Source organism: Lates calcarifer, linkage group LG16_LG22 (assembly GCF_001640805.2).
Source record: "Lates calcarifer isolate ASB-BC8 linkage group LG16_LG22, TLL_Latcal_v3, whole genome shotgun sequence".
NCBI classification, from domain to species: domain Eukaryota; kingdom Metazoa; phylum Chordata; class Actinopteri; family Centropomidae; genus Lates; species Lates calcarifer.
In genome coordinates, this window is record NC_066848.1 from 4,578,173 (window position 1) to 4,604,709 (window position 26,537).

Consider the following 26,537-nt stretch of genomic DNA (forward strand, 5'->3'; position numbering starts at 1 on the left):
TTCCTTCCTCTGTGTGGATTAGTAACTCACAGAGTCAGAGGCCTGTCCCATATCCTGCTCCAAAAATCAGGGTGTCATAGCTTACACTGCAAGCACCAGAATCTGACCTCTAACGAGAAACAGAATTATCATTAATATATATTAAACAGTTGACAGTCTGTTTAGCAAAACTATGATAGAGTTATCCACAGAAAGCTCTTATTTGGTTGTTTCTTAGCTCTATTATCATAACTGTGGTAAAGTCAGGCTACTAGAGCTAATGGCGGCCAGCAGCAACTTTTGAGAGTAGTAAAGGGGAAGAGACAATCCTGTACCAACCAGGGCAGGAAATGGCTGCTGCATAGCTCTCTGTGAGTTGAAAACTTCATGCTGCTACAAACACATTGGACGTTTGGCCACAGCCCAGGCAGTGACGTCAAAGCAGCAAACCCAAATCTATGAGAACTCTGACATCTACTGGTAAATTATTGAAGTGTCAATGTACTGAATTTGCTAAGTTGCATGAAATGTGTCTTGTCTGCTGTACTTTGTGTAGCATGACACCACCTGCCAAAGACCAAGGGCAGTATGTATGAAGAGTTACATTTGTGAGCCAAAGTTCTCAAAGAAAAATCTGGCAAATTAAATAGTGTCTACACACATGAATGAAATCTTTTATGGAGAGGGTTTATTTTTCAAGTCGGCTCCTGTTTTCTCTGTTTTGGAGAGAAACAAAATCAATTAAATGCATATCTAATTAACATGCAAACATTTTGGAGGCGTCCACAGAGGATTCTTATTTAAGGCGGTTCCTGTACCCTTCTTGAATTAATTAATTTGTTTATGAATTATTTTACACTTGTTGCTTGTGGAAAATTATTCTTTCAATGAATTATCCAAAAACCTTCCTTAATTTTTCATAGTGCAACATATTTGCAAATATAATTTGGAAACAGTGAATGAAGTATAATCTCATGTCAAAGTTTGTATGAGGCTGAATCACCTTTTGAGGCCTGCTGTTGGCTGAATCACTGCAGTTGTCACTTAACAATCACACTTATTATTATTTGATTCCTAAGTGAAAATGAGATTGTTCTTAAGACCATGTCTTAGACATACCAGGGCAGTTGAGAAATCTGTATATGTTATGCTTTACACAGATTTGGGTTGGTCTGGAGAGAGTAACTCTACACTAAATACTGCATGGAGACAAGCCATTGTTGTTCTCACCTCAGTTCAAATTTCAAGCCTGTTGGACTATTGTTGAGTTTGGCTTACCTTAGCATAAAGACTGGGATAAGGGGAAAACAGTTAGTACCTTTAAGGTACTACTTTTAAAGAACAGAGGACATATAAACTGTATATCTTTTTTATTTTGAAATTAATTAACACATAATTATTTTTCAACATTGTTTTATTATGTTTGTGGATGACCAAACCATTGGTCATTATTTTCTCCCAAGATTAGTATCCATTGATTAGATTGTACACAAGACACAAACTAACATTCACCAGAAAACATGCAATCAGATATAATGACTCTTCAACACAAGTCTTCATCTGTAAGCAGTCAGAGCTCTTCTACACCATGGCCAGATCCAGCCACTGTGGATGGAAACACAAGCACGAGTCACTTTGTGGTCTACAAACCATTGCTTCATATTTTTGTTTCATTAACAGAAACAGGCCATTACCTCCATAAAACCTAGCTCTATCACACCAGACCCATCTTTGTCCATGGTCTTGAAGGTTTCTGTTGTAAATGAAAGTGAACATCAGAACTCTACATGATGTCTGCATGGGCAGAAGGATAAAAATGCAGTGACAAGGTCAAACACTCACTGAAGAGCATCCCCAAGCGGATCAGACAGCACACAAAGTTGTCAAAGTCAATGGTGAGGCATGGTTCACTGTAGCGGGCCACAATTATCTGATGCAGAGGATTGTTGAGAGAGAAACCTGTGTGTAAAAACACACAATGGAGAAAAATGTGAACATGCCTTGATACTCTCTTTAGTGTTAGAGGAATGAGTGTTGAGAATACAAAATGTCTCACCAGCAGCCTCAACAGCCATTCGCATCTCAGAGGAGTTCATGCAGCCACTTTGGTCTGTGTCTCTCTCTTTGTACAGATCCTAATGTAGAGACTAACATGTTAATATGTGCTATAACCTTTCTACTAATAATCTACTATATGTTACACATGGTATGTTAATGCCAATACAAACAGAACAAAAAGAACGCACAAGGAATTTCTCAATCTTTGCCCACAGGATCTTAAATTCTACCAGTCCCAGCTTGCCACTTCCGTCTTTCTTTGAAGAGAATGTTAAGGAAAATTGTAACATGCTTTCATACAGTCAGCAAACTCATGCTGTGCAGCTAAACTTTATTCATACACATGGAGCACAACTGTAAATTCTAGTGGAAATCCAGAGATCCAAAGAAAGTTCCAAAGACACCAAGTCTCATCTGCAGGTTTTTATGCACAATAAACAAACAAGATACAAGTACAATGGCTTAATGAGTGAGCTTTAGAGGTTTTGGTAAGTGAATTCTGTTATACCCTGGAACAGAGCGAGCCTCCTTACTTGACTTTCAGCAAGAAAGCAAGTGAGTGTATTTCCCAAAGTGTGAAATGGAACACTATTCCTTTCAAGCAACCGAAGGGAAACCACAATTTCTCCTGACATACAGTAACTAAGAACTGGAAGGATACATCCAGCAGATTGACCATGTTGTGGCAGGTCGACAGGCTAAACCCAGTGGTTTTGATGTCATCTCCTGAGAATGAATAAAACAGGGATTCATTGCTGTGAGTGTCAGGTGCACACTGATACACATGCCTGAAAGAAGAGAAAGAAATCATTTCTCTTACTCTTGACCAGCACTCTGTTGAGGATTCTCTGCAGCTCAAATGCAGAAATTTCCACATCCTACAAAGCACATGACAAAGACACTGTGTAAATCACAGGAACAATGACTGGAGACCATGATGAATGAATGATGAATCAAATCCAAAGCTTACTTACATGTCCTGCAAGCTTTTCGAAGAGTCTCTTGAATCTGTCACAGATATCATCTTCATCAATATCAACCTGGAGAGGACAAAATAATTATTTTTTCTTCTTCATTGAAATAATAATCTAACTGGTAATCATAAGGGATATGATTTACCTCCTCAACATGGCAGTCCACAGGATCATCAATCTCTCTGAAAGTGAGAGGTCACAGTTATGTGATCATTTTGAATGATACGATTATTAATATTATAGTGTCGGCCATTATGACATTGCATTAATTTGTTTAAAGAACATACTGGAAATCAGCCTGTTTCTCAGAGAACACCCGCATATAAAAGTCTCCATTCTTGTTGGGCTCAAAGGTGGAGGGGATGATGAGGTATTCTCCAGGAGGAAGACAGAAGCGGTTGCACACTTCCCGCAAGTTGATGAAGGTCTCGGAGCGTGCTGCTGAACAGTTGTACAGGAAGAAGTTTTTCTTCAGGTGCACTTGCCTTTTGCCAGAGTACTGGAAAATGACACACATGCAGTATGGTCACAGAAAGGCGCTGTATACTGTCCATTTGACCTCCTACTTCTTTATATTGTGTAAATATCTGCACGACAGTTTTCAGCCGTACTCATGCGTCATGAAAAATGAGGGCTCCCAGTAACAAGTTCGTCAAGTGTTTTTTTCTGTGCATACATACCTCCTCAGGCAGCTGGAAAAAGATAAGAACAAATAAAATGTGAGAATAGGTGAAAATGTTGTAAATACAGCACAATATGCAGTCTCTGCTGACACATAATAATAATAATAATAATAATATAATAATAATAATAATAATAATTGTGTCAGTAGAGACTGTATATACTATATATTATTATCATCTTAAAAACAGCTCCTAACCTCATAGATGGCAAAGCCGATGGTCTCCATGTCCTCCCCCTTTTTCCTCATACGGCGCTTGTTCTTCTGCATCAAGCCCACAATGAAGGTGCAGCCCTCCTCACCATCATCAGGGTCATCATCCACCTCATCCAGCTTTATGACAAACTGAGGATTCATCCAGAAGGAATCTAGGAAGGGAAGCGAAAGTCAGTAAGGTCTGTATGTTGGTTTATGACACATATAAACCAACCAGGACTCAAATCTGGAGGGAAGACTGTGAAACTGATTATACTTGGATAGTTTCTGCAGCCACCAGCAGACACGCCCTTTCTCCATGTGTCTTCAAACTCTGATTCTGCCCATTTCTTGTACTCGTCGCCTGTGAGAGCGTCAGGGGTGAGGTTGCAGATCTCAAGGCGAGAATATTGGCGAAGGAAGTCAGAAAATGACATCCTGTGGACATGACATCTGTTCTTTTAAATGCTGTTCTCATTGGGGTCAGTGCTAGAAAAATTTATTGTTTTTTGGACATTATGACCTTTGACCTTTGAGCATTATTGTGAACCTATGTTTGGAGTTTGGTGAAGAAAAATGGTTTCACTGAGATTTACCAGAACTCTCCGTCCTCAGCACGGTTGGTCAGCCTCCTCCTATCATCATCACTCACATATCTCCATTCAGAAGACCTAGAGAAAAAGAAAAATGGAAAACATAAACTGAAATATTTTGCAAAAATGAACATGGCTTACTCTTGGAGCCAAACATAGCCAGCAGTAGGTAGGTATCAGTTGGCAAGGAGCTACAGTGAACACCACACACTTCTCCACCCAAACCCTGAGCACAAAAATAAGCTTTAAAGCCAGAGTCTGAGTAATAACCTTTTGTTTTTATGACAGGCTTTACCCACTGTTCTGCTGGGTGTGTTTTTATGTCTGTGTGTGTTACATGTGTGACAGAAATAAACACACTTAATGCCCTTGCTCAAACAAAGGCTATAGGTGTTTCAATTAGGCTGGGTTCTCTTACATGTATGAACAAAGCAAGAGGCCTGATGGCATGTACTTGAGAAAGCCCATTTAGTGCACTTGTGTTTGTATGTGGCCAGTAACAAGACTACAAGCTACATCCATCCTAACCGTTACTGAGGGGTCCTGCTGAGTGTAAATGTCAGCATGCTAAAATTTGCTAATTAGCAGTAAAACACAAAGCACGGCGGAGGCTGACTGGAATGTTGGTAGTTTTGCAAGATTCTGGTCCTAAAACAGTGTTAGACAAACAAAGTATTGGACTAATTTAAATGGAAATTTAAATAAGTCAGGGGATCATCAAAGTCATTCAGGTTCATCACAGCTGTACCAAATTTCGTGGCAATTCATCCAATTGTTGTTGAGATATTTTAGTTGGAGCCAAAGCTGTGGACTCGCTGGCATCCCTAGAGCCACCTGCTGCTAACATAACTAAAACCTCTCTGGAGTGGTTGCTAATAAGAAATAGTAGAGCTGGTTACTTCGATCTAGTTTATTAGTGTGTTTATTGGATTTCCTGCCCTTACACTTACGTGTCACTCCAGGCTCCATTCCACTCCACCTGACCCCATGGGTTTCTAATCCTGATCAGCTGCACCGTGTCTCCTCTGTACTCCACCTGACATAGAGTTAAGTGTCAATTACTCTCAATAAAAGAAAAACATATAAAAGGGAAACCCTAAAAATAATATAGACATGACAAAAGGGATGACCTGCTCTGCTCCTGTCACCGAATAGGCATGACCCTTCACCAGCTTGCGATATGTGACAGCTTCTGAGTCAGCTGCACTGGTGATCTGGGATGGAGAGGAAAAACTTGTGAGGTAAAAAATATCAGATTCCAAGAGGATACCGACCATGCCACATGAGAGTAAAACAAGAAGCTCAGACAAACATCAATGGAGCATCCCAGAAGGGAGCCTCTGTCCAGGGCCTTCTTAATGATTTTGAAGAGATGGGGATCTGCCCTGCTGAGGTCGTGCCTCTCAGCGATGCCTCCAGTGAAATCCTCAAAACCCTCAGTGGTGCTGCCTCCAGAGAGAGCCTCGTAACATCCATTCAGCCTAAAGAGAAAAGGATTCATTATGGACTAGACCAGGCAGAGAGACACTGACACAGACAGAAGGTATCCAGGTGTTCTAATCCTCCATACTTAGCATAAGCCTTCTCCAGCAGCGCACTCCAAAACTCTGAGCCCTCTGCTGAGTGAACAAACAGCAGCTTCCCATCTCTGGTGGGCAGACGGTCATCGACCACCACATCCACCCACTCACCAAACTGCCAGAACTGAGAGTCACAGAGAAGATAAAACAATTAAAACCAGATTTTGTGCCACCTCAGCTCTAAAAAAATGTAGCTGTGGTTTGTGTCAACATACTGTACCTCAAAGTGAAAGATGCCAGCATAGTTCTCCTCAAAGCTTTGGTCATGGGGGACAACCCGAGACAAAACCTGTTTGTTGAGGGTCAAGGAGGCGATAGCTGCCAGGAGCCAGCAGTCACCTGAACACAAATTGACTGTGTTAGAATAGGGAGGGAAGACTTGTGTAAAATCTCATGTAACACACAGAGGATTTCATGTTGTAACATGTTATTTTCATTTTGCCATTATGACACATCTCCAAAACATAGTAGGTATGCAGTTTGTTTGCACACACACCTGAGAAGTGCAAAATTATGGCTGTCTCACATTGCCCACATTGCTCAGCAGCTGCTAACACAACTCAGTCTCACCCACATACTGTACGTATCCACTCTGCCAGACTGGGTGTAGGCCGCGAAGACTGATGGGGTTGCTCTGAGATGTTTTGTATGCAGTGACAGCTGATGTCAGTGTATAAGAATTTACTAAGCATTTCAATGTTTAGATGTAATTTTAATGTATAAATAAATAAATAAATACAAGCAAAAGGCTCCAGACATGCAAGATGACAGTGAAGAACAGAAGGGAGCCAATATAAAGAGAGCTCTTACTTAACTGTGACTGTCTAAGATATGCACGCAAAGTCATTCAAATACTTGGAATTGCTGAGAATGGAAATCTATGGAAATAAGTACTGTAAATGTCTAATTGTGCCATCAAAATACATGTATGTGTGTGTGTCTCACCAAGTGCTCCTTGGCAAATATCAGTCCTGGTAGCATTTTCAACAATGAATTTTGGATTGGAACATAACTCCTGAGGAAAAAAGGGGGGGAGTCAAACACCTTTTATTGATTTTATTTATTGGGTTAACTGTGCATTTCTTTACTTATATAGCTAAGGTATGAAATGTAGCATCTTGTGTTTCAGGAAAACAATATAAATGCATTGAAACACACCTACAGGCTTTTAGGCTGTAATGTTATAAACAAGACTGCAGTTTGCAGAACTTTTCATCTTTTAAAGCCAAATTTGAGTAGGGAAAAATTATATTTGATTTCCAGCTTTAAAAAAACAACTTCCAGCAGCAAGTAGATAAAACTAAGCCTAATGTAGACCTGGGATAGTATTTTTCCAGCATGTAAAGTAAGCGCAGCAGAATGCCAGCAGCCTGCGCTGTCAGCAGATGTTTCCATCTGCCTGCTGTACGCACCGTGGGTCTCTTCCAGGTGATGCCCCGAATTTTGTAGGAATTTGGTCCCAGCTCGTTGTAGCCTAAGGATGAGGGCAGAGCCTCAAAGCAGTCATCCTCAAACAGCCGTCCTCCCTCCAGACAGCTTCTCCTCAGCGACTCGTAGTCCTGGTTCAGGTACTTCACCGCGTGAGAGTTGGATCCAATTCCATGTGATCGCTCTCGGTTGTGCTGAAGCTTACTTGCAATGCCTGACATCTTAGAGGCCTGTGTCCCGTCTGTCTACCACTCTGTCTTTGTCTGTTGTGTGGTTGGACAGGCTCTGTTGTATATGTGCAACTACCAACTGTCTCCACACCCTCATCACCAGACAGACAGCTTGTTCTGATAGACCTGTTTCATCCAGCCCTCTGTACATCTGGCCCTGATTAGTAGCTCATGATGTAGACCATTAGTTTCTCTGTAGCTGAAACTTGTGCTGCTCCAAAAAAAGGCATAATAAGCCCAACAGTCACTTTTAATGCATTAATAATTTTTTACCAACAATTATAAACTGTGAAAAAATCGCAGACTATATGAACATCTCATATTTCAGCCTATTGTGTGATCAGTGCAAAATTGTATAAACAGGAATAGTCCGAAGTTTCTTATTTTCTTTATTTTCTATCATTTTGCAACAGTTAAAGAGCAAACACACCAAAGGAAAAGGAATTATTTCTAAAATGGAATAATACAAGTGAGTGACACAACACATCTGCAAAAAAAATGTCCGTATCCAGCAAATATTAAAATTCCCAAATAAACCTCAGCCATTTTAATCATTTGGAACATACAGAGTGTATCTGAAAAACCACTGGGTTTACTTGATTTCTAAAACTGACTGTGAGTTGTAATGGATTGTGAACTGATGGAGCCTTGTTTTCCTGCTGATGGTACAAAGGGGTCTTTGCTTGTACTGTCCTCAGAGCTAGTAGATCGCCAGGCACAGCCACTGTAAAAGGGGACAAAATAACACAATAAGCTGTCTGAACTAGGAGTGCCGACAAACCAGCAGCTTTTGTTACTCTCTCACACACCTGTTGCATGTCCAGCTCAATCTTTCCTGAGTCATCTCTCTCCAGAGCCTTAAACATTTCTGGTTGAGAGACAGAAAAAATACACTGATGATGTAAACATGCCACAGCTCTCTGATACAGATCAATATGAGATACTGAAGTGGTATTGTCACATTTGCTGAGACTTACTGAAGAGCATTTCCATTTTAATGAGACAGCCCACAAAACTGTCAAAGTCTATGGCATACTGAGCATCAGCGTAACGACTGACGATGGCCTGCAGCACAGCGCTGTTGACTTGGAAACCTGCAGAGGAAAAACAGCTGTCATCATTTCCCATTAGTTTGTGGGGTCAGTTTCATTGATGTGGATTATTTCTGAATCCTGGGGAAGTATAGTTTTTGTAAAGGTGATAATGGGTGGATACAGAGTTATGTTACACGGCCTCACCCATGCATGTTTTGTTCCTTTTGCAAAGTGTGCATGAATGACATTTATGTGCAGGGACGAAGTCCTCTAACTGGCTTATCCAGTCTGCCAGTAACTGGCTTCACATGTTACATGCAAACACACCATCAGCAGTGTCAACATGCACTTATTTGTTCCTGCTTAGTGGTCAGACATGTCATAGTCATGCCCATTTGTAACATGATTCCTAACTTGGTGAACAGGTATGTCAGCTACAGTGGCGTACTCTACTCAAAGATAATTAGAGTCTGAAGGCAATATTTCTGCATAGTTAATTTTGATCCCTGAATCTCATACAACAATTTTGCGAAATGTAACAGAAGATGATCTTTTTTGCAGCAAAGCATATCTGAAGTTGTAAGGTAATAAGAATAGAAGTCATCTACCATTTAAAGTATGACATAATTTACAGTTTTTGTTACCTGCTTCCATGGCAGCACCTCTCATCTCATGGGAGCTCATGGTGCCAGAGTTGTCTGTGTCATGATTCTTAAAGATCTCCTGCATGACCCAGACATGAGTTGTGTTAACAGATACAGCCAGGTATTCCAACATGACCATAATTTATTTCAGACTACACTTAGACCTTACCAGGTATTTCTGGATTTTGTTCCAAAGCAAGTGGAATTCCAGCAGTCCCAATGTGGCACTTTCATCTTTCTGCAGAATGTTAGGGTTGATAAAGAGCTCCACAGCCTTTGATTATTCATGTATTATCATTAACTTATCTCAATTCCAAGGCTATAGTGCAGTGAGGATCTGAGGTATTATTTTGCATTATAACAAAATCAGTGTATCTTTAATCGTTCTTATTTTAAAGAGGATACATCCAGCAGACTGACAATAAGTCGACCTGTCTCAAGGCTGAATCCATTTGTCTTGATATCAGACCCTGCAAGAAAGTGACAAAACACAGCTAATGCCAAGACTGAAGTAAATGAAAATAATGTGTCTATGCTCAAACTTTTCAAAGTACTTACGGTGAGAGACGACATTGTCTAGAATTTGAACCAGCTCAAAGACAGACACCTCCATGTCCTGTTTGAAAAAAAAAAAGCATATTATAACATGAATTTTAATTTGTAAGTCAGGATAGAGCTGTTTCATTTACTGTCGGTTCTCATGTCCTTCCACCTACGTCGCCAGCAATCTGCTTGAAGAGATGCTTGAAATGAGGATCCACATCGCTCTCAGATATCTCCTCCTGTCAGAGAAAGACACCGGGAAGTCTGTGTCACTGTTGGCTCTTCAGATTTTCAGCATTTTGAAATAACTGTGCATGTTAAGCATATGTTTAAAATCTAATTTGACAACTTTTCTTCAAACTCTGTACTATAGTGGGAAAAAAAAATGTTTCACATTACAGACAGCAGGAGCAGGTTATCATTCTGTGAATGTTCTTACCTCCTCTATTTCAGCTTTAATGTCCTCCTCCAGTGGACTAAAGAATAGAAATGCACAGACTGAGCACTCTTTAGTGGTGGAAATACTGTGAATATTGTGTCTATTCTGTGACTAAGGAAGGAGCTGCTGAGTTTTGTCCACTAGATGGCTGTATAAGCTAAATCTCTGAGGTCTACATTAATCTGACAACATCAATCAGTCTGTATATGACTGTATCACAGATACCTGGTTGCAGCCTGTTTCTCTGAGAACACCCTGAGAATGAAGCTGCCATTCTTGTGAGGATGGAAGGTTGAAGGAATGATGACGTATTCCCCCGGAGGAAGTTTGAAGCGGTCACACACTTCACGCATGTTGATGAAGGTGCTGCTCATGGCCACAGCTCTCTGTCGCAGCAGGACATCTGGACCTAGATGAACATTGCTTTGGCCTTTGTACTAAAGATTAACAGGGGAAGAGTTTTATTACTGGGATGTGAGACAAAAACTCAGAAATTCACTGTACAATCAAGCAATCCTCTTGATACCTGTGATGTCTGAATTTGCATTTAAAATGTCTGTGTTAAGTATGGGATCAATACTGGCATGTACCAGTCCAAATACAGACCTCATCTGGGACCTGTAAAAAGGAAACAGACAAAATTTTTATTTTATTTTTATTATTATTATTTTTAAACAGAGTACTGATTTCAGATGAAATATCAGATTATTCCAAGACACCTCATAAATGGCAAAGCCAATGGTCTCAAGATCCTGGGCAAGCCTCTTCTTCTGTCGACCATCCTTTTGCATCAGCCCCACCAGAAATGTGCATCCATCCTCCCCATCCAGAGGATCATCATCCACATCCTCCAGACGAACCACAAACTGAGGGTTTGATGAGAATGTGGCTAGAACACATTAAAAAAGTGTTTCAGTCTTCATATGAAGTAGTGCAATGGAACTTCTTGCTCAAAAGTGTTTTCTCTCTTACCTGCGTGATTGCGGCAGCCTCCGGCAGTGGCGCCAATCCTCCACATCCCCTCAAACTGCTGATGGTTCCAGTAGCCCACACTATCGCTCATGAGCGTGTCTGGGGTCAGGTTACAGATCTCCAGCCTGGAGAAATGTCTGATGAAGTCGGAGTAGGCCATCCTGAGAGGAGGACCACATTTCTCATTAAGGAAAGCAGTTTCTCACATATTAACTTGAGGTCAGTTTTTCCTAGCCTGAGTGTGAGCCTTCATTGTTGCTGTGGTGATACAGGAGCTTGTGATCAATAATCCATACTCTACTATTAACGCAATATGTAAAATATCATATTTATTGTAATGTCAGTGAAAGGTTAAAGACAGTAGATTTACCAGAACTCTCCATCTTCAGCCACATGATTCAAGTTTTGTTTCTCATCTCTACTGATGTAGTCCCATTCACTGGATCTAATTTTGATAAACAATAATGGTTTTAGGAAAATTCTGGAATTAACCAATGATAGCTGATAGTTTATGGGTATGAAATGTAATTATTTACCCATCACTCCAGGGCCCAGTCCACTCCACCTGGCCCCACGGGTTCCTAATGCGGACCAGCTGAACCAGTCTGCCTCGGTAATGAACCTGAAAGAGAAAGGAAGAGTTGGCGATGGAATTTGCATGAAGTAAAACAAAAAGGAAAAAAATAACTTAAATTGTACCTCCTCTGCACCAGTGACTGAGTATGCATGTCCTTTAACAAGCTTGAGAGCTGTAACTGCCTCTGTCTCATAGGAACTGGTTATCTGAAAGCACCAAGACGTGTCAATACTACATCATTGTTCGTGTGTTTGTTCGCAGATCAGAATGCAAATCAGTAGGAAAATAAGACTTACATCAATAGCGCAGCCCAGGAGTGAACCCAGGTGCAGGGCTCGCTTTATGATTTGGAAGAGATTTGATGGAGCCTTGTCGAAGGTGTATATCTCTGCGATTCCTCCTGTGAAATCCTCAAAACCCTCAATAGTGTTTCCACCTGCCAAGGCCTCATAGCAGCCATTCAACCTGTCAGACACAGAGGGATGTGAATAGATTCACCAACTGTATATTGTGCACTCACACTGCATTAATGTATTGACAAAACAAAAGATGTAGCAGGAATAAATCCATACTTAGCATAAGCCTTCTCCAGCAGCGCACTCCAAAACTCTGAGCCCTCTGCTGAGTGAACAAACAGCAGCTTCCCATCTCTGGTGGGCAGACGGTCATCGACCACCACATCCACCCACTCACCAAACTGCCAGAACTGAGAAGAAAATATTCCAGTCCATGAGTAAACTTGACTCATGAATCAAATATTGACAGACTAATCAATCAAGATCAATTGTGGTTCAAAAGTTACAGAATGAAACATGGCACTTGATGGATCAGTGCATTTGCCCCCAAATCTGTTCTTAGGTATCTTGGATTGCAGTGTGCAAGTTTTCATTGAAATAACTCATCAATCTGTGGTCTGACGTGTCAGGAGAAAAGACAATGAAAGAAAGAAAGAAAAGCCCACTGGATGGTCAGTACTGGGGGCTAGATGAGAAAAGTCTTGACCTCTGACCTGGAAATGAAATATCCCGGCGTAATCTTCAGTGAAACTCTGTCCAGGAGGCACCACACGAGCCAGGATCTGGTGGTCTAGAGTCAGAGAGGCTATTGCAGCCAAAAGCCAGCAGTCACCTGCACAATGAGAGCAGATGCACACATGCTCAGAGATTGGGCAATGTGTGGTGTTCACCACAGTGCTACAGTGCTGTAAACAGCATGTGCCAACAAACAAACCTCCTTTTGTAATCTTAATTTCACAAAGCATGGAGGGTTTATCGCTCATCCATCTTCTTTCCCCTCACTTACCCAGAACCCCTTGGCAAATGTCTGTCCTTGTGGCTCCATCATCAATGAACTTGGGGTTGGAACACAGCTCCTATAAAAAGCAACAAACAGTGACGGAAAATTGAACATTTGACAGTAGTTTATTCCTTAATCATGAGGAGTTTAATTAGTGTTTAACAATATAAATGACTATTTCAGAAAAAAAAGAATTGAAAATATAGGATGAATCATTGCAAATGGATTGTTTGGTATCACGCTACTGACACAGAAGGAAGAAGTACACATAATGATTTTGATGACTGTGTTTGAAATAAAAATACAACCTTGAAAAGACTTCACACATAGAGTGTTACTAAGATCCAACACATTTTGGTTAAGTATCCCCCAGAAAAAGAAATTAGCAATCCAAGATTATTTTCCTTTTGTTCTCAAAAGACAAAATTGTGGATCTGTGTTTGAGCATTAATATCCAAATCAGCTTTGTGTCATTCACACACAGCAACCCACACACACATCATATAAGTAAGCTCAGAAAAAGCAGAATAAGTCCTCACAGACTGCTGTGTACCACCAATATTTGGTGCAACCCACTCTGACCCACAGCTACTATCTTTAAATGCATTGTCTTCACTTCCTCTCACACAGTTCTTCCTATGACAAGATTAATAGATAAAGTAAAAAAAAAGAACACTGAAAACTCAACAAGTCTCTTTCAGGTTCACTTTCAGGTACTTTGTTTTTGTTATTGTTTTCATTGCTTTGTGTTTCTTTTCAGTGGTTTCCTACCGTTGGCCTCTTCCATACCACACCCCTGGTCTTGGATGAGTATGGTCCCAGGTCATTGTAGCCCAGGGATTTCCTCTCAGCTGGAAAGACGCTGTCCTCAAACAGACGTCCACTCTCCAGACACTGACGGCGCAAACTTTCATAATCCTGCTGGGAGAACTTCACTGCATGCTCGTTGGTGCCAATGCCTTGTTCCCTCTTCTGCTGACGGGCCAGTCGATCTGCCGTGGATGTCATTCTCACCTGTCAGTTGTACACAATGTAGAATCCCTGGATGGTGGCGCTGGACTTCCCTCTTGGTGAACTGAACTGAGTTGGTTTGTGAGCTGATCTTCCACAAGCGGAACACAATCCAAACGTTTCTTTGTCTCAGCTTCCTTTATACCTGCCTCAGGTGATGGGAAAACAGGGTGGGATCACAGACAGGGTGTGGCCTCCAATGGACAGGTGAGGCGGAAAGAACAGACAACAGCAACCCTAAGCAATGAGATGGCTGTGACCACAGCTGAAATACAAACAGAGACACACCTAAAGTCACCTTGATGCATTGCTATCATTGCCTCATTTTGATTTTGGCTATGTGTTTTAGTGGTGGGTATTGCATTTATTGCATTTATTTATTTAAAATCAAAGGAAAGAGCCAATTGCTTGACTTATGTTTGAAGGCATGAAGGTGTTATCTTACAATATAACAGGCAACATAACAAAAAACTCCCACAAAGATAAAAGGAAAAATTAGTAGTGTTTTTTTCTCTTCTAGGTATCAGAGGGGATTACATTCAGTACATACAGCTAAAAGTTGGGAAAGGGAAGCTTAAATACATTTAATGAAGCAACTGTTAAATTGAGCAAGGCTAAGAGTAGGATATTAACATTGCAACACTAAGCCTGGAGGATGTCTGCATCCTAGTCAGCTTTGGAGCGTGTACCATATGTCCCAAAGTATCATCTTATATCATATTCTGTTCTTACACCCTCTATGCTGAGAAAGCAAACCTGATCCTTAGACAAACAGTTCTGATGTCAGTTTGATCAGCAGGTTTATTCAGAAGCTACACTGAGTAGTAACTATTCAAAGTAACACCAAATCAGCAATGTTTATTTTAAACAAAGATGATTTGTCAGAACTACCATATGCACGTATGGTAAATATGGATATGCATTAAGGGTAGTGAGTCCACCCTTGTTTAAGTTACGTCAGAATGGAATGAAAACAGAAAGGACAGTTCCTATAATGGTCACATATAGAAGAGTGACTAAAGTGCAAAGAACAGTGAGAAGAGTCATCACAAGTTGAAGAGATGACTTCCACAGCAATATCAAAGCTCTCTGTGGAAGCTGTAGAAGGTGAGTCATTAAGCATTAAATGCTGTGTGTACTCAGTATTGTTGTGAAGATTACAATAAGTGCAATACTAACATAACCTCTGCTTTTGATCACCGTGCTGCTGTGATCACTGACTTCTCTGGATGGTGTTAAGTTAAAGCAATCACTGTTAGTGTTGATGAGACACTCAAAAAGACATGCAAAGTTGAATTCATATACAGCAAGTACATACTCAAGTATCTTTGTTCTAAAATTTAGTCAGAGCAGGAAAAAAATCCTCTTCTTGCTGATTTTCTTGGTATTGATCTGTTGAGGCAGTTTGCTGATGTACTGGACAACAACCACAATCACTACTCAGTGATCGACTGGCATTAAGAACACCAGTAATAGTAATGAAAGCATATTGTATAATGAGTTGTAATGTCATATAAGACATTTTCTTAACAGTCCTGTTATTATTTATGTCTCTCCTTATATTAGTGCTACTTCACTAACTTAAATGACATCACAAATAATTAATTATACATGTACTGTTGTTTTTACCAAACATTTAATAGAATCATCAGAAATCCTGATTGATGTGCAGAGGCATGTAATTTATGTGATGTAACTGTTTTTCCATCTGATGCACACTCATTTCAAAATAAGCAAGAGGGGCACTGAAAATAAGTTAGTGGGCCATGTTGTTTATTTAGTCACAGCTCTAAAGATTCTGAGACAAAGACTACAGTAGGGCTGTCACTCTTGCTCTGATTAAATCAGCTCATACACTTGCTTTCAAGCAACATTCATATATTTAATTCTCACTGACTAATATGCATACACAGCCAGTGGAGCTACACAATCTCTTGGCTGCAGTATTAACCTAATATGGGACAATAGCATCTCTAGCCAGTTTAGATTTCAGCCTGGTAGATGTAGTGGCTGGTGACCTTTAACCTTTTACTGCAAATTATCTCTCCCAGGTGACTCACAATTGTTTCAGTTTGCAGAGGTTATCAAGAGGATTGACATAGATGAGAGCTGAATTACCGTTAGATAACAATGCCATGTGAGCAAAGATTAACTTTTATAGTGATCATATTTCACATTGACCTGTCACCAATGTAGTTTCTATTCCAGTGTGGTTTTGCTTTCTAACACATACGTGTGTATTAGTAGTTTATATAGCCACCTCTTGTGATTTTCGTTACTTAGGAAGGGATGGTCAATTCTACATTATTATATTAGTGCTTAATATTAATTAACACATAAGTAGAAAGAATTCAGCCTTGTCTTTGGATTTAAATTGATTGCTGAACTGAATATTTCTTTGTTTGACCAAAACATATTTAATATCCCATATACATACAGATACTACAGTAGGGACTGTCACTCTTGCTCTGATTAAATCAGCTCATACACTTGCTTTCAAGCAACATTCATATATTTAATTCTCACTGACTAATATGCATACACAGCCAGTGGAGCTACACAATCTCTTGGCTGCAGTATTAACCTAATATGGGACAATAGCATCTCTAGCCAGTTTAGATTTCAGCCTGGTAGATGTAGTGGCTGGTGACCTTTAACCTTTGCAATCTTTTACTGCAAATTATCTCCCAGGTGACTCACAATTGTTTCAGTTTGCAGAGGTTATCAAGAGGATTGACATAGATGGGAGCTGAATTACCGTTAGATAACAATGCCATGTGAGCAAAGATTAACTTTTATAGTGATCATATTTCACATTGACCTGTCACCAATGTAGTTTCTATTCCAGTGTGGTTTTGCTTTCTAACACATACGTGTGTATTAGTAGTTTATATAGCCACCTCTTGTGATTTTCGTTACTTAGGAAGGGATGGTCAATTCTACATTATTATATTAGTGCTTAATATTAATTAACACATAAGTAGAAAGAATTCAGCCTTGTCTTTGGATTTAAATTGATTGCTGAACTGAATATTTCTTTGTTTGACCAAAACATATTTAATATCCCATATACATACAGATACTGGTTGTATATTATATGCAGTACATCCAGCATATATATTATATGCATACAGTACATAAAACATGACATAATATAAAAGATATAGTTGCAATAGCATCTTTCATATGATATTAGTTAATTTGATATATTATTCCTTAATGTATTTATTGCCAATCCCACATTATCTTAAAGTTTTGTGAGTAGCATTGTTTATTCTTGAATTATTGTGTATTTGTTGAACTGCATTTAATTGGCTGATATAGCTATGGTTTTATGCTATACTATTGTAAAATATAATTTGTATGATTTTTTTATTTTAATTCTAATCTTACATTGTATATGGTGTGATCTTTATGTTTGTTTTCTGCGCTCTATTTTGGCCTATTAAAGATACTAACGTTATGAGCGCTATCTTCAGCACCTCTAGCGGAAGAGTGTGCGGTGCTAGGTGTGGGCTGTGGGTCCTCCTCCAGTAGGGGCCGGTGTTTCCTGCAGTATGGGTGTGGGGGTGGGTGTGTGTGTGAGAGAGAGTGTGTGAGTGTAGCGGAGAGGGCTGGACCTGCTCTCCTGCCTATCAAAACCAGATTGCCAGATTTACACGATTATCAACACCCGACCCATTTAGAAGGAGCTGAACGTTGCCTTGGAAGCGGTGGTGAGTCTAGTCGTCTTGTTTATTTGATTCTAGTGAAAGAGTTAATCAGACCGGCTTAAGGTTAACGGTGCCTTGTGTTTTTTTTGTACGGCAGGCCTCCGGTGCGATGTGTTTGATTTAATATACTGCATGCTGAAGCGGTAATAATATTCAGCACAGTCACAGCTGTCATGTTCAGACCCACAGATTTAATTCACCTGTGACATCCAGCGTTGGCTGAGCGTGACTGTGTTGTATATGTTTAGTTGTCAGAAATCTTTGAAGCTGAATGCAGGCCAGTGCGCATAAAAAGACAGGCCTACTTCTGAACAGGTGCTGTAAACAGTCTGAGGCTGTATTACCATGCCTGCCATGCTGTGCCTTTTAGATAGTAACAGGTCTATCACTTCACAGTGTGGTCAACATATGCGCAGCATGATTCTATCTTTTTAGAGGAGTGTAGTATTTTGACTGTTAGGTAGTGGGTTGGTTTAGATTACTGTTGAGGTTGAAGTCCTGTGGGTGACATCATCATCATCACAGGACTGCAGGGATCAGCTTTTTTCTGTCCACTGGGGTGAAAAAGAGATATCCTTTTGGTCATTAGCCAGCAGTAGCCCCTCTAGCTGTTTTACAGAGCAGGGGGACATTCCTGCAGACTCTGCAGGCATGTGGGGCCTCAGGGTGGGGGGCTGGCCCTATGAACAATGTCCTTGCCTGCAAGATTGTTTCTGTCAAAAGCACAGTGTGTTTTGCACAGCAACACATTAGAATTTTTTAACTATATCATTTGTCTCATGTCTCTCCTGCTCCCTAGCCACTGTAGCTCCTACCAAGCTTTCCCTTGTCACTTTGAACGCCTGGACTGTTTACTGAACTCCGCTCATTAGGATTCCATTCGAGAGGCGCCGAGTGGCATAAAAGACTAGCCCATATCCCCAGTTTTTCCAGCATTGGTTGAGATTGACTGGGATTGTCAAGTAACAACTGATGGTTTCTCTCACAAAGCTGTTATGTCCTCCCTGGAGACTTGGCTGACAGTTGTGAACCTCTCCAGCAGAAAAAAGCAAGTGCTTTCATGGAAGAGATAAAAGACCCCACTGATTCGCAAACATTAATGTCCATTAGGGCCTGCTTTTCCAAATGTGGCTGTGCAAGCTCCATAAACTCAGGGCAAAGAAAAACACTTTATATTTACCAGTGCCAAAACATCAATGAATGACCTTTGTCTCTCTCTTTTGTCTCACTTTCCCCCTCAGCCTACCTTTACAGCCAAGGTATCACATTTCTAACTTGTTTTGTTATTACTTGAGTTTGCTGTGTTTAAGGTAGTGGCGTGCAGTTCCTGTCTCACATTTCTCAGTAATCACTTTTCTTCTGCACATGCTTTGTATACGTCTATGATTTCTTTGCAGGGATTTTATATGTATCGGTTTCTAACTAAAGCTTCCATAGCACTTTGATTTCATATGTCACCACTCACTATTACCATCCAGTCCCCATTATTGTCAGGAAGAGCAGGATGTGCCTTTTGCAGGGCTGTTGTCAGAACTTAAGAAATATCGAGGTCATGAGTCCCACCAACAAACACCCACCACTCTTAGAGATGAGACCAAAAATGAAATAAATCTTTTTTGTCAGCTGAAGTTTTTACATTTTATTTAGTCAGTTAACTGCTCAATTAGACTTTTTAAAAAATTTCCCCTCATGAAGCTCATGAAAGTTTTGTGTCCACTCTGTCCAGAACAAAATTCTGGAGGAAAAAATGCTGAATCCTTTATTCCCTTATTATTTTATTGGCAATGTGTAAGTTATTATTTGTAAACTGATACATCTCCTCAAGTTGTGAAACCTACAAATTCAATAACTAAATTAAGAGAGTAACAAGGACCTGACCTCAGTTTCTTCAGTGGCTGAAGTTGGGCTTCTGGTTATGATTATTCAGAGAATTCAGCTTTGTACTTTTAGGCTAACAGCATAATGTAGAATCCATATGGAATTAGACTCATCAGTTGAAGACAGATTCATTCCATTATTTCTCTGTACACGTTTTCACACTTGATTGGTGTGCTGTAACTCTTAGACAAGAGTGTGCCGCTGATTAGCTCTCTTCTATTTATAGACAGCACTGTGCATACCCACCCACCAGCGCCATTATTTTTATCTTGCACCAGTATGTATCCAACCGGAGGGATATCTGCAACAATATACGCCAACAGGCTCCGGGCAGAAGGCATGGGCACCAAGGAGCAGGCTGTGTTCTTTGCCAACCAGGACTATGAAGCACTGAAACAAGAATGTGTGGAATCGGGCTGCCTGTTTGAAGACCCCTGTTTCCCTGCTGAGCCTCCATCTTTGGGCTTCAAGGAGCTCGCCCCCTATTCCTCCAAAACTAGAGATGTGGAGTGGATGAGACCCACGGTGAGAAAACTGAGTGGGAGTTAATCATTAGCAAATTTTTTTTAACAAAAAAGAGATTTGTTAACTACTTACTACTAAGTACCATCAAACAACTTAAACTTACATGTTAAGTCAGAGAAAAATGAACAAATATACATTTTATACAACACACGTACAGATGAATAGATGTTTCTAAGACACCTAAAGCTTGATACCTGGAAATAACTCACTCATTACTCTGTGGAATGCCTCTCATAAAAATATTTCACAACAGCAATTTGTTGCTGTTGATAACTTGGTCTTAACAGAGCACCATTTGTAAACAAACCTATCAGTGACACTATCTTATTCCTTGTCTGCAAACTCAGACAGAATAGGACAAGTAAAGACAGGAACCTCTCGGACCACCGTCTGCAGCTGTTGGCATCTCGTGGCATTCTCTGACCACTCCCTGCTGTGACATTTTGTTTACAGTACCTCATTAAAACACAGGAGGTTGACATATAGATGCAAGAATAGCTGTGGTTGCCTTAAAGTGGACCATTAGATGCATTGATTGGTCTGAATTCTGTGTATTTGATTGTCTTCAACAAGATTTAATTTTAATTTCTCCATAGGAACTGACAGATGACCCTCAGTTCATTGTGGGTGGTGCCACTAGAACAGACATCTGTCAGGGAGCACTGGGTATGTCCTTGTTGGTTAATGTTAAAATTGTCATGAAAAAACAGTAGGAAAACACACTTGGATGGAGGTTCCTAAATGCTTCGTCTCACTCACAGGTGACTGCTGGCTCTTGGCAGCCATCGCTTCTCTCACGCTGAATGAGAAGCTTCTTCATCGAGTTGTCCCGCACGGGCAGTCCTTCCAAGATGACTACGCTGGAATTTTCCACTTCCAGGTACCTCATTTTGTAGCCTTTGCTTTTACTTTTTCGAGAGTAAGGAAAGCAATTCAGATCAATACAGCTCTTGATTATTGCTCTGTGTTGCAGTTCTGGCAGTTCGGCGAATGGGTGGATGTTGTGATTGATGACAGGCTGCCAGTTAAAGACAGAGAGCTCATGTTTGTCCATTCAGCGGAGGGCAATGAATTCTGGAGTGCACTCCTGGAGAAGGCTTACGCTAAGTAGGTATTCAGAGAGCCAGCATTGTTGCTAAATTATTCAGTATGAGTGTATTTAGTGGGAAGCTGTAAATCGTATTCTGAAGTGTTGCTGTTGATGACAATCAAACTAAAGTATGTTTTTTTAATATGGTATCAGGCTGAATGGCTCCTATGAGGCTCTGTCCGGAGGAAGCACCACCGAAGGGTTTGAAGACTTCACAGGTGGTGTGTCTGAAATGTACGAGCTCCGCAGAGCTCCCAGGGATCTGTATAGGATAATAGGCAAAGCTCTGGAGAGAGGCTCCCTGCTGGGCTGCTCCATCGATGTAAGTGCTGAACACCCTGGCACACCACCAAGACACGTAGATCAATGTTACACCATCTTGAGAAAGTCTATTACATTAAAAGCACCTCTATTTAATTCTGCACTGGATAAGTCATATTCAGATGCAGTTATCATATTTTTATGTTGATACAGATCACCAGTGCCTTCGACATGGAGGCTGTTACATTCAGGAAGCTTGTGAAGGGCCATGCCTACTCAGTCACCGGACTGAAGGAGGTCTGTATGACTCTGTTATCTTTAACAGGTTAACATTATGAGTAAGAGTTCTAGTTATGGTTCTAAGTTTCCCATCTTATGTAGGTTGATTTCCGCGGCAATATGGAACGCCTTATCCGAGTTCGTAACCCCTGGGGCCAGGTGGAGTGGACTGGTGCCTGGAGTGACAAGTGAGTGCACTGAAGCATAAATGCCCCTGTTGTACTAGAAACTGTTCATCCCTAGTTTATTTTTCCTATTGTCTTCTTTTATGAGTATTAAATCTCCTCCTCATTGTTAATTCCTGTCTCTTTGTCTTGTTGTGTGTAGTTCTCCTGAATGGGATGAGATCGACCACTCTGAACGAGAGGACTTACATCTTAAGATGGAAGATGGCGAGTTTTGGTAAGATGTCCCAGTATGGGAATTTGATGGAACTGGATGGACTGTCTGGATTTTTAGGAATACTGGGATTGCTTATTTGCAAAATATTAAATTACAGCCAGGAGACAGTTAGTTTAGCTCTAAGAGTAACAAAATCCACCCATCAGCACCTTTAAAGTTCACTAATAAACACATTGCCTTGATATTTTAATCTGTAGAAATACATGTAAAATGTGGTTATGGGCAGGACTATTTCTTGGCGAGCGACTTCCTGTGTTTTATCATCATTGTACAACCACAACTTGCTGTCCTACTGTGTTTTTGTATGGATTAAGCAAACATCCAAGACCTAGCCTGTGTGGTTAGTTGTTTCCCTTATTTCCAGTCTTTGTGCTAAGCTAAATGAATCACCTCTTGGCTCCAATTTTGTAATTAACTGACAGATCCAAGTTTGGTTTGAATATTTTAATCTAACTTATAACCAGAATTGATTGAGTACAGTGTTGAAATATTAACTTTTAAAAGCTGCAGGGTTTTGATTAAAAACTGGTTTTAATCTTCCAGGATGTCCTTCACTGATTTCACAAGGCAGTTTTCTCGGTTAGAGATCTGTAACTTGACTCCTGATGCTCTGAGTGACGAAAGTCTCAACCACTGGAACACCATGAAGTTTTATGGCACATGGAGGAGAGGCAGCACAGCTGGAGGCTGCAGAAACCATCCCAGTGAGTCCTAACCATACAGGAAAAATACCTTTCATGCACTAGTATAGACACTGACATGACATTTTACACAAACAGCAAAACAAACAGGTTCTCCAATGATACTTGGACTATGAAACATACTAACAAAAATGCACTGTGTAGATACGTTTTGGATCAACCCTCAGTATAAGATCACGTTGCTGGAGGAAGATGATGACCCAGAGGACGATGAGGTGGCGTGCAGTTTTTTAGTAGCTCTCATGCAGAAGGACCGCCGCAGGTACCGGCGCCATGGTCAGGATATGCACACCATTGGCTTTGCTCTCTATGAGGTGAGAACAGTGATGAAAAATCACTATTGTCTCCTTGACCCTCTCATGGTTTTCACCTGTTTACTTAACCTGCTTATACATGTTCAATTTTTCTTTTCTTTTTTTGCAGATCCCAGAGGAGGTAGGCTGAGCATTAAGTACTACCACTACTCATTTAACAAAAGAATTTTGATTATGATTGATTAAGCAGGATACTGGTGATTTGGCCTGCTTTAACCCATTTACTACCAAAGTAAACTCTGTTATGCTGTGTAAAATGATTGGCATTAACATATGGTGAAACATGCAAATGTAACTCAACAAAGTATTTGATCCTACTGTCCTTAGTACAGAGGCTGCCAGAATGTCCACTTGAAGAAAAAATTCTTTTTGACCCATTCATCGTGCGCACGCTCAGAAACCTTCATTAATCTGAGAGAGGTGAGCACGCGGCTGCGCCTGCCTCCTGGGGAGTACCTCATCGTTCCCTCCACCTTTGAACCTGGTAAAGAGGCTGACTTTGTCCTCAGAGTCTTCACCGAGAAGCAATCAGAAACAGAGTATGTGACTTTTATATGTGATGTTAACGTCAGCTTATGTATTTAGAATGTGTAGAAATGGGAATCTCATACTAAGATGTTTTGTTCATTCAGAGAACTGGATGATGAAATCTCTGCTGATTTAGGAGAAGATGTACGTATAAGTGACACATGACTAACACTGAGGGGAAAAAAGAATCTACAATATGAATATCATCGAATAACTAGGATTCTGATGAGAAATGAATGTTGTTTCCCCTATTCTACAGGAGGAAATAACTGAAGATGATATTGATGATTCCTTTAAGTCAATGTTTGCCCAACTAGCAGGAGAGGTGGGTTCTGAGAAATATCTGCCTTACCTTTGTTGAATAAAGTAGAAAAGGCTGCTCTTACTTGAATTGAAAACATACAAACTCTCTTTTCTTATCCACTGTGCTTCCCAGGACATGGAGATTTCTATTCGCGAGCTTAGGACCATTCTGAACAGAGTCGTCTCTCGACGTGAGTTTTATTTTTAGTTAGCGATTCATAGAAGCTGGAAAGTTTACATATTAGTAATACATCTACCATTACTGTATTAGATTCTACTGTTGAGTGTACACCACACATTTACTGGACTGCCTCTCTTACAGACCTCTGTGTAACTGAGTCATTGTAGATCAGACCGTTTCAGATGAGTGTTATTGCTATTTCAGACAAAGATCTGAAGACTGATGGCTTCAGCATGGAATCATGTAGGACGATGGTCAACCTGATGGACGTATCTTTTTGAATTGTCAAGCATGAGTTGATTGAAACTGATTTTATTAGAAACAAAACTATCATGCATTTAGTGTGCTACTCATTGTTTGTGTGTAGTTTCACCCCTTGACACTATGTTCACCAGAAAGATGGCAGTGCTCGTTTGGGGCTGGTAGAGTTTCAGATCCTCTGGAACAAGATCCGGAAGTGGTTGGTAAGGATAAGTAAAACTGTTACAATGTCAAATGAACATTACGCACACACTTTGTATTTCTGTTGACAATTCTGTCACTCTCTCCCAGGTCATTTTCAGACAGTTTGACCTTGACAAGTCAGGAGCCATGAGCTCATATGAGATGCGTCTTGCTGTGGAGGCAGCAGGTATAATTCTCTTGAGTATCATTTTCACAGTCAGTTACTGTACACAAACTCACAGATGAGAACTGCAGCTCTTTCATTTATCTCTGCCGTGTTCCTTTCTAGGTTTTAAACTAAATAACAGACTGAACCAGATCCTGGTGGCCCGGTACGCAGAGAATGAGATGATTGACTTTGACAACTTCATCTGCTGCTTGGTCAAGCTTGAAGCCATGTTTAGTGAGTAATATTGCTGTAGATGATATTTGAAATATATACAGCATATATTTATACTACATTAAGTATTAATACAGTGGGAATTATAAAACGACTGGTAAATTATTAAAACGTAAAATGTTTTAACAGGGTCTTTCCAGGAGTTCAACAAGGAGGGATCAGGAGAGGCTGAGCTAAACCTCACAGAGGTGAGTTTTGTTTAAAGAGAAAACCTCTGTACATTTTGTCTGCCCTACCTTTGTCTAACTTAATTTCTCACATTGCTAGTGGCTTTACCTGACAATGTGTGGTTGAAGAGGAGTCTCTATTTGGAGGAGGGTATAGAGTAAAGGTACAGACTGCCATGAACTGGGAGCCCTCAAGATCCCTCTGCCTTAGCGACCTACTGCTCCTTTAACACATCCCACCTCAGCACGTAAATTAGCAAAAGAGCTGTATAACAGAAAACCAAAGTCCAATCAGGACTAAATTTTAGAAACTATGCAAACCTACAGTATGAAGCAGTCATTGTGCCACATTTATCTGTCTTCTCTGTACAAACAGCATGAGTCTGTGCATGGCAAAAATCACTAGCTGTAATGTGCATTCTAGAAGTTGATTTTTATAATTCTTCCTTTTAGTTTTGCTGTCTGTATGAATATTAACTGAGTTATTACTAACTGTACTTTTTATCTTTCATTTGCATCTCACAATAGGCTTAGAGGATAAATAATTACATAATTTTTTGAGGTGTTGAGTATGTTACTGCAGTGCTTTAAAAAGCAAGTCTTACAGTTTTTATCAGTCAGTCATTCTGCACTCGTATTTCCATTCTCCTTGATTTTATCACTGAAATATTTTTAACAGGAAATCACCTCCAGTATTCTTGGTAGTTTAATTACTGCACCTGTAGGTGGCAGTACAGACCTAATCTGATGTCAGTGAAGTTTTTTTTTTAATTTGTTTGGCATTTGATACTGAAGTTTAACCTGTTTTTATATTACACCAGTCTTTTTATTTAGTTGAAGTCAAGCAGCTGTCCTCAATTGTTTTCATTTTGCACTAGGATTTTAGTTTAAGGAAGCTGTTAGTGAAGATGCCTCACATAAGTGAGATATTCTGTTATCAGTTCATCGGTTCACTCAAGTGATATTTGCAGGGATCACATGGTACTGAATGCCTTATACATGACACCATGATGTTAAAAACTGCTATTAAAAATGTGCCAGTCATGTGTTTTGTGTTGTGAATGTATGTTGTGCCTTCAATAAATACTTCCCTCATAGTCTATGCTTTCTCAGTTC

General features: G+C 40.2%; 3 protein-coding genes across 7 annotated transcripts; 1 reads left to right on the top strand and 2 right to left on the bottom strand.

Moving 5' to 3' along the window:
• Positions 1-1,332: 1,332 nt before the first annotated feature.
• Positions 1,333-7,768, bottom strand: LOC108877132 (calpain-2 catalytic subunit). 2 transcript variants are annotated; one of them, XM_018667085.2, is made up of 21 exons: positions 7,474-7,768; positions 7,007-7,076; positions 6,282-6,400; positions 6,052-6,185; positions 5,794-5,962; positions 5,612-5,695; positions 5,432-5,517; positions 4,485-4,559; positions 4,166-4,326; positions 3,892-4,061; positions 3,692-3,703; positions 3,299-3,510; positions 3,157-3,193; positions 3,012-3,077; positions 2,858-2,915; positions 2,699-2,763; positions 2,226-2,294; positions 2,036-2,114; positions 1,822-1,938; positions 1,674-1,732; positions 1,333-1,584 (listed from the first exon to the last, which is right to left on the bottom strand). In XM_018667085.2, the coding sequence occupies exons 1-21, from the start codon at positions 7,708-7,710 to the stop codon at positions 1,561-1,563; spliced, it is 2,103 nt and encodes a 700-aa protein (XP_018522601.1). In that variant the 5' UTR covers positions 7,711-7,768; the 3' UTR covers positions 1,333-1,560. The 2 variants fall into 2 exon arrangements, with proteins under 2 accessions (XP_018522601.1, XP_018522602.1); XM_018667086.2 differs by lacking the exon at positions 3,692-3,703.
• A 323-nt stretch (positions 7,769-8,091) lies between these two features.
• LOC108877133 (calpain 8) lies at positions 8,092-14,381 on the bottom strand. The gene is made up of 21 exons (XM_018667088.2): positions 13,996-14,381; positions 13,231-13,300; positions 12,938-13,056; positions 12,501-12,634; positions 12,225-12,393; positions 12,051-12,134; positions 11,888-11,973; positions 11,722-11,796; positions 11,352-11,512; positions 11,099-11,268; positions 10,986-10,997; positions 10,605-10,816; positions 10,380-10,416; positions 10,114-10,179; positions 9,956-10,013; positions 9,803-9,867; positions 9,567-9,635; positions 9,398-9,476; positions 8,697-8,813; positions 8,529-8,587; positions 8,092-8,443 (listed from the first exon to the last, which is right to left on the bottom strand). Exons 1-21 carry the CDS (start codon positions 14,230-14,232, stop codon positions 8,420-8,422), a joined length of 2,103 nt encoding a protein of 700 aa, XP_018522604.1. The 5' UTR covers positions 14,233-14,381; the 3' UTR covers positions 8,092-8,419.
• A 3,431-nt stretch (positions 14,382-17,812) lies between these two features.
• On the top strand, positions 17,813-26,521 carry LOC108877119 (calpain-1 catalytic subunit). Of its 4 annotated transcripts, none has more exons than XM_018667060.1 (23): positions 17,813-17,951; positions 19,190-19,207; positions 20,105-20,351; positions 20,948-21,017; positions 21,113-21,231; positions 21,325-21,458; positions 21,595-21,763; positions 21,916-21,999; positions 22,084-22,169; positions 22,309-22,383; positions 22,927-23,087; positions 23,229-23,398; positions 23,508-23,519; positions 23,726-23,937; positions 24,031-24,070; positions 24,186-24,251; positions 24,363-24,420; positions 24,615-24,679; positions 24,806-24,874; positions 24,963-25,041; positions 25,144-25,257; positions 25,384-25,442; positions 25,522-26,521. In XM_018667060.1, exons 3-23 carry the CDS (start codon positions 20,106-20,108, stop codon positions 25,546-25,548), a joined length of 2,115 nt encoding a protein of 704 aa, XP_018522576.1. In that variant the 5' UTR covers positions 17,813-17,951; positions 19,190-19,207; position 20,105; the 3' UTR covers positions 25,549-26,521. The 4 variants fall into 4 exon arrangements, with proteins under 4 accessions (XP_018522576.1, XP_018522575.1, XP_018522577.1 ...); XM_018667058.2 differs by having other exon boundaries at positions 17,816-17,951; positions 20,053-20,351; XM_018667059.1 differs by lacking the exon at positions 19,190-19,207 and having other exon boundaries at positions 20,053-20,351.
• The last annotated feature ends 16 nt before the right edge of the window (positions 26,522-26,537 follow it).

What these genes read in the sequence shown, in the direction of transcription:
- LOC108877133 (XM_018667088.2), bottom strand. Translation starts at nt 14,232, where the DNA reads ATGACATCCACGGCAGATCGACTGGCCCGTCAGCAGAAGAGGGAACAA. An exon ending in TTATTGTCAGTCTGCTGGAT is followed by an intron (nt 9,636 to 9,802) that starts GTATCCTCTTTA and finishes AACATTCTGCAG; the next exon opens with AAAGATGAAAGTGCCACATT. An exon ending in TTGAGCTGGACATGCAACAG is followed by an intron (nt 8,444 to 8,528) that starts GTGTGTGAGAGA and finishes CCCCTTTTACAG; the next exon opens with TGGCTGTGCCTGGCGATCTA.
- LOC108877119 (XM_018667060.1), top strand. Translation starts at nt 20,106, where the DNA reads ATGTATCCAACCGGAGGGATATCTGCAACAATATACGCCAACAGGCTC. An exon ending in TGCTGGGCTGCTCCATCGAT is followed by an intron (nt 21,764 to 21,915) that starts GTAAGTGCTGAA and finishes ATGTTGATACAG; the next exon opens with ATCACCAGTGCCTTCGACAT. An exon ending in GAACAGAGTCGTCTCTCGAC is followed by an intron (nt 24,421 to 24,614) that starts GTGAGTTTTATT and finishes TTGCTATTTCAG; the next exon opens with ACAAAGATCTGAAGACTGAT.
- LOC108877132 (XM_018667085.2), bottom strand. Translation starts at nt 7,710, where the DNA reads ATGTCAGGCATTGCAAGTAAGCTTCAGCACAACCGAGAGCGATCACAT. An exon ending in CAAAGATTGAGAAATTCCTT is followed by an intron (nt 2,115 to 2,225) that starts GTGCGTTCTTTT and finishes TCTCTACATTAG; the next exon opens with GATCTGTACAAAGAGAGAGA. An exon ending in TAGAGCTAGGTTTTATGGAG is followed by an intron (nt 1,585 to 1,673) that starts GTAATGGCCTGT and finishes TTCCATCCACAG; the next exon opens with TGGCTGGATCTGGCCATGGT.